The sequence below is a fragment of the Silene latifolia genome, chromosome X (assembly GCF_048544455.1).
Source record: "Silene latifolia isolate original U9 population chromosome X, ASM4854445v1, whole genome shotgun sequence".
NCBI classification, from domain to species: Eukaryota; Viridiplantae; Streptophyta; class Magnoliopsida; order Caryophyllales; family Caryophyllaceae; genus Silene; species Silene latifolia.
This window is the reverse complement of record NC_133537.1, coordinates 121,834,478-121,838,822: the sequence shown is the minus strand read 5'-3', so window position 1 is coordinate 121,838,822 and position 4,345 is coordinate 121,834,478. Positions and strand designations below refer to the sequence as shown.

The window sequence follows — 4,345 nt, the reverse complement described above, 5'->3', positions numbered from 1 at the left end:
AAAGAAGCAAAGGAACCAAAGAGCTAATGCAGGAGCAAAGGAATAAAAGAACAAATGCAGGACTGACTTCACCATATGGAAAAGGAATCCCTCAGTTGACAAAAAAACAAATGCTGTCCTCTGCAAGGCAGAAATGCTTCTCTTATAAATTAAATTACTTTATTAATATACCGTACATTTAATGAAAAAAAAAGTTACAAAATAAATTACTTGAATAAAATAATGAAATAAACAGTAAAAATATAAATTTGACCATGTTTACTCAAACATCAGCATCACGGGGACGTTTTTTTGAATTGGTTTCACTCTCAATCCATATGCCCTAATTATGATCATCACGCGCATATAAACTTGAAGGGTTAACAATATCAACGTCGTCGAACCGTGATAACTGATGGTCAAAGCCCTCAAATACAACATCTTCATCACAAGTATCCAGTGCACGCCTACCCCGTACAGATAAAACAACGGACTAATTTTTGTCCACCGGATCTGTTACATAGAACACTTGTTTTGCTTGACTGGCTAATATGAAAGGGTCTTCCTTATGACCGACTTTACCGAGATTAACCAACGTGAATCCTAATTCATCCTTGCGAACGCCATTATTACTTTCAATCCACTTGCAACCAAATATAGGAATTTCGAATTCTCTGTAATTCAACTCCCAAATCTCCTCAATAACTCCATAGTAATTCATTTTACCCAGAATAGGATTTTTATCTTTCGAACTAGCAAAGTACATTGCTTCTGCTTCTACACAAACCCCACTATTTTGCATTGTGCTCATGTCATCTTGCTTACGAGTGTAAAACGTACAACCATTAATGACATAACCAGTATAAGAAGAAGCGTAAATATCTGGCCGAAAATAAAGTCGTTTTAATCTGGAAGAGATAGCTTCTGGATATTCTTGCAAGTCTTGAATGATTCGACCCTTAAACCAAACTCTAAAAGTCTTATTGTGCTCATTTGCAATCCACTTCTCGGTTTTATTTCGGTGGTTATCCCTTAAGAACACCATGTGTTCTTCGATGTATGGTTGTACCTCATCCTCGTTGTGAAGGACATATGTGTGTGCAATATACCACTTCTCTGTTGTCATATCTTGACAAACATGACCTCTAAGCCCTTTTCCCGTCATCCACTCACTATGCCGACTCTTACGAACCCCAAGTAATTCTGCATCAGATAAGTGAGTATAACAAAAAGAAAGTGCTTCGTCAATAATTGCACGCTCAGCAATACACCCTTCAGGCCGATATCTATTAGAAGTGTAGGACTTGTACACTTTCATCAATCTTTCAAATGGATATTGATACCTCAAATAAACTGGCCCAAGATATCTAATCTCTCTAACCAAGTGTACAGTTAGATGAACCATGATCGTGAAAAAAGAAGGAGGAAAATACATTTCAAATTGACAAAGAGAAGAAACAATTAGTTTTTGCAAGGAGTCCAACTCTGAGGGATCAATTACTTTGTTGCATATGGCATTGAAGAAAAAGCAGAACCTACTTATAGCAAATCGAACCTTTTTAGGTAAAATGGAACGAATAGCTACAGGTAGTAATTGTTGCATCAATGCATGACAGTCATGAGATTTTAAACCAGTAAGCTTGAGATCTTGAATTGATACAAGGTTGCTTATATTTGAAGAATATCCCTCTGGCACTTTAACACCATGCAAGCACTGACAAAACTCCATTTTCTCCTTTTTTGAAAGCGTATGAGCAGCCGGAGGCAAATAAGAACGTGTACCCTTTTCTTGTGGTGCTAGCTCAGGCCTAATTTTCATATCCATCATATCTTTCCTAGCCGCCTTGTTGTCTTTTGACTTATTTGGAACATTGAGAAGAGTGTTGATGATATTATCACATACATTCTTCTCAATATGCATAACATCTAAGCAGTGTCTTATAGAGAGGTCACGCCAATAAGGAAGTTGTTCAAAAAGAGGACTCATCTTCTTATAACCACGAGACGCCAATTTGGAACCTTTCTTCCCATATGTAATCTGAATATCTTTTACCTTTTCATATACTTCATTCCCCGTTAATATCTTAGGAGGTGGACGATGTTCGGGTTTTCCATTGAACGCTTTTTGTTGCCTACGATAAGAATGATCCTCTTCTAAAAACCTACGATATCCTAAGTAGGCCTGCTTCCGAGAAAATGTCAAATAGCAAGAATCTACATCTTCACCACACAAAGGGCACGCCTCCTTCCCATGTACCGTATGCTCGCAGAGATTGCCATATGCAGGAAAGTCAGATATAGTGCACAATAACATTGCTTTTAAATTGAATACGCTATTCTGATAGGTGTCAAAAACTTCTATCTCTTTATCCCATAATAATTTATAATCATCAAGAAGAGGAGCCAAATAAACATCTATGTCGTTACCAGGTTCTTTAGGCCCAAAAATCAACAAGGACAACATCAGGTATTTGCGTTTCATGCATAAAAATGGAGGTAAGTTGTAAATAGCTAAAAGTACTGGCCAAGTACTATGCTGACTACTCAAATTTCCATAAGGATTCATCCCGTCGGTTGATAATGCAAGACGGAGATTTCTCGGTTCTTTGCCAAACTCCGGGTACTTAGAATCAATGTACTTCCACTCTAACCCATCAGCCGGGTGTCTCAACTTCCCATCATTAGCTTTGGCAGTTTTATGCCATGTCAATAGCTTCGCATCTTCCTTATTCGCAAAAAGGCGTATCTGAAAGATCATAGATCCATATTAGACTCTCTAATAAAATTAATTTATCTCATAAATTGTTATTTAGGTGATCTATGTAACATGCATGCTAATATGAAAGCATAAAAAGAAGGTATAAGGAAAAACAATTTCCTTACATTGAATATATGGTAAAATGGGCACAAACTAGTTCTCCTTACTAGTTTGTTCTTGCGCTAAAATGATATGGATGATCCTCCTTGAAAAACCTTCAAAAAGAAAGTCTCCTTCAAGTTGCACCTAAGAACTAACCCAATAATAATAACAAGTTTGTACTAGTAACTTGTTAATATTGCTCCCTTGATAAATATTAGTAATATCACTAACTTATCTTAGTAATATTATTAATGTATACTAGTTGATGAATTATTATTGTAGAGAGATAGAGAGAAAAGTTCACATGCAAGATGTAGAGTGTAAAATGAGGTAGTGTAAAAATGTGAACAAATGATGGAGTATAAGGGGGAAAAGTGGCGGGTGGGTGGAGTGTGGAAGTGGAGGATTTTGTCTTATATTTTATCTTACATCACATGCAAAATGTTGTATAAGATTAATTATGGTAGTATACAAAATAAGGTAAATGATTATGTGAGTAATCATCCACTACACTTATTTTACACGGTCCACTTGACCATTTACGGGTCCATGTTGGTTCTTATATTTGTCGCACAAATCCGTGTAATTATTATTTTAAACATCGTATCATGTTTAAATACTTCCATAATTAAGTCGTCTAATTCACTCCGTAAATATACGTGTACTACTACACATATTATTTACGTACTAATATTAATCACATTAATATTAATTAGTACAATTTTAGTAAATTAACAGTTAATTAACTAAAACCCGTTTCCCAAAACTTATTATTTAATTATTGCATAATTAAATAATAACTGCGGCTCCTCGAGTTCGCAACTCGAAATCTCTCTAAAAATAATCGACTAACCTCTTAGTCTATAAATCAAGGGACCAAACAAATTGTATCTCATACAATTAATTAGTTATCAATTGGGGTTCGTTCCTTTAGGTGTGACCGAAAGGGGTCAGTTGATCACCGCCGTCTCACGACAATAACGTCAAACTCTAGTCAGCCAACCATTATCGATTTACGTTAATCAACTGACGAGGATCAAATAATTAAATATCTGATGATATTCTATTAATGAGATTTATTATGTTAACGCACTATTGTGGAGGACACTAACTCCAACAATCTCCCACTTGTCCGACACAAGGTGTGCGCTACCAATTCTCTTGTCCGTTTTAATCTCCCACTCAATGCAAGGTGTCTTTCAGGTCGCACTTGCACATGAACACATCGCGATTGGTTTTCTCGATCGGGAGTGTGACTACCTGACCGGAAAAATCTCTCACAGATTACTTCCGAGCGTGGCCCCGCATTTGTAGTCATTAACTCTCGAGTGGCCTTGAGATATGGTTACCCAACGTGGGTGGACAATTCCTGTATGCCCTATCTATCCTATTGCATAATACAGCTCACCATGACCAAGTAAATGCCCTTTTGGCCTCCTTTCACGGCACGACCTAGGACAAAAACCAAAGTCACTTGGAAACTGCACCTGCTCAGATAATAGTCTC

At 36.8% G+C, this 4,345-nt stretch overlaps 1 protein-coding gene across 1 annotated transcript; it reads right to left on the bottom strand.

Moving 5' to 3' along the window:
• Window positions 1-472: 472 nt before the first annotated feature.
• On the bottom strand, window positions 473-2,737 carry LOC141618227 (uncharacterized). Its single transcript, XM_074435333.1, has one exon. It carries the CDS (start codon window positions 2,735-2,737, stop codon window positions 473-475), a length of 2,265 nt encoding a protein of 754 aa, XP_074291434.1.
• Between the last annotated feature and the right edge of the window lie 1,608 nt (window positions 2,738-4,345).

What these genes read in the sequence shown, in the direction of transcription:
- LOC141618227 (XM_074435333.1), bottom strand. Translation starts at nt 2,737, where the DNA reads ATGATCTTTCAGATACGCCTTTTTGCGAATAAGGAAGATGCGAAGCTA.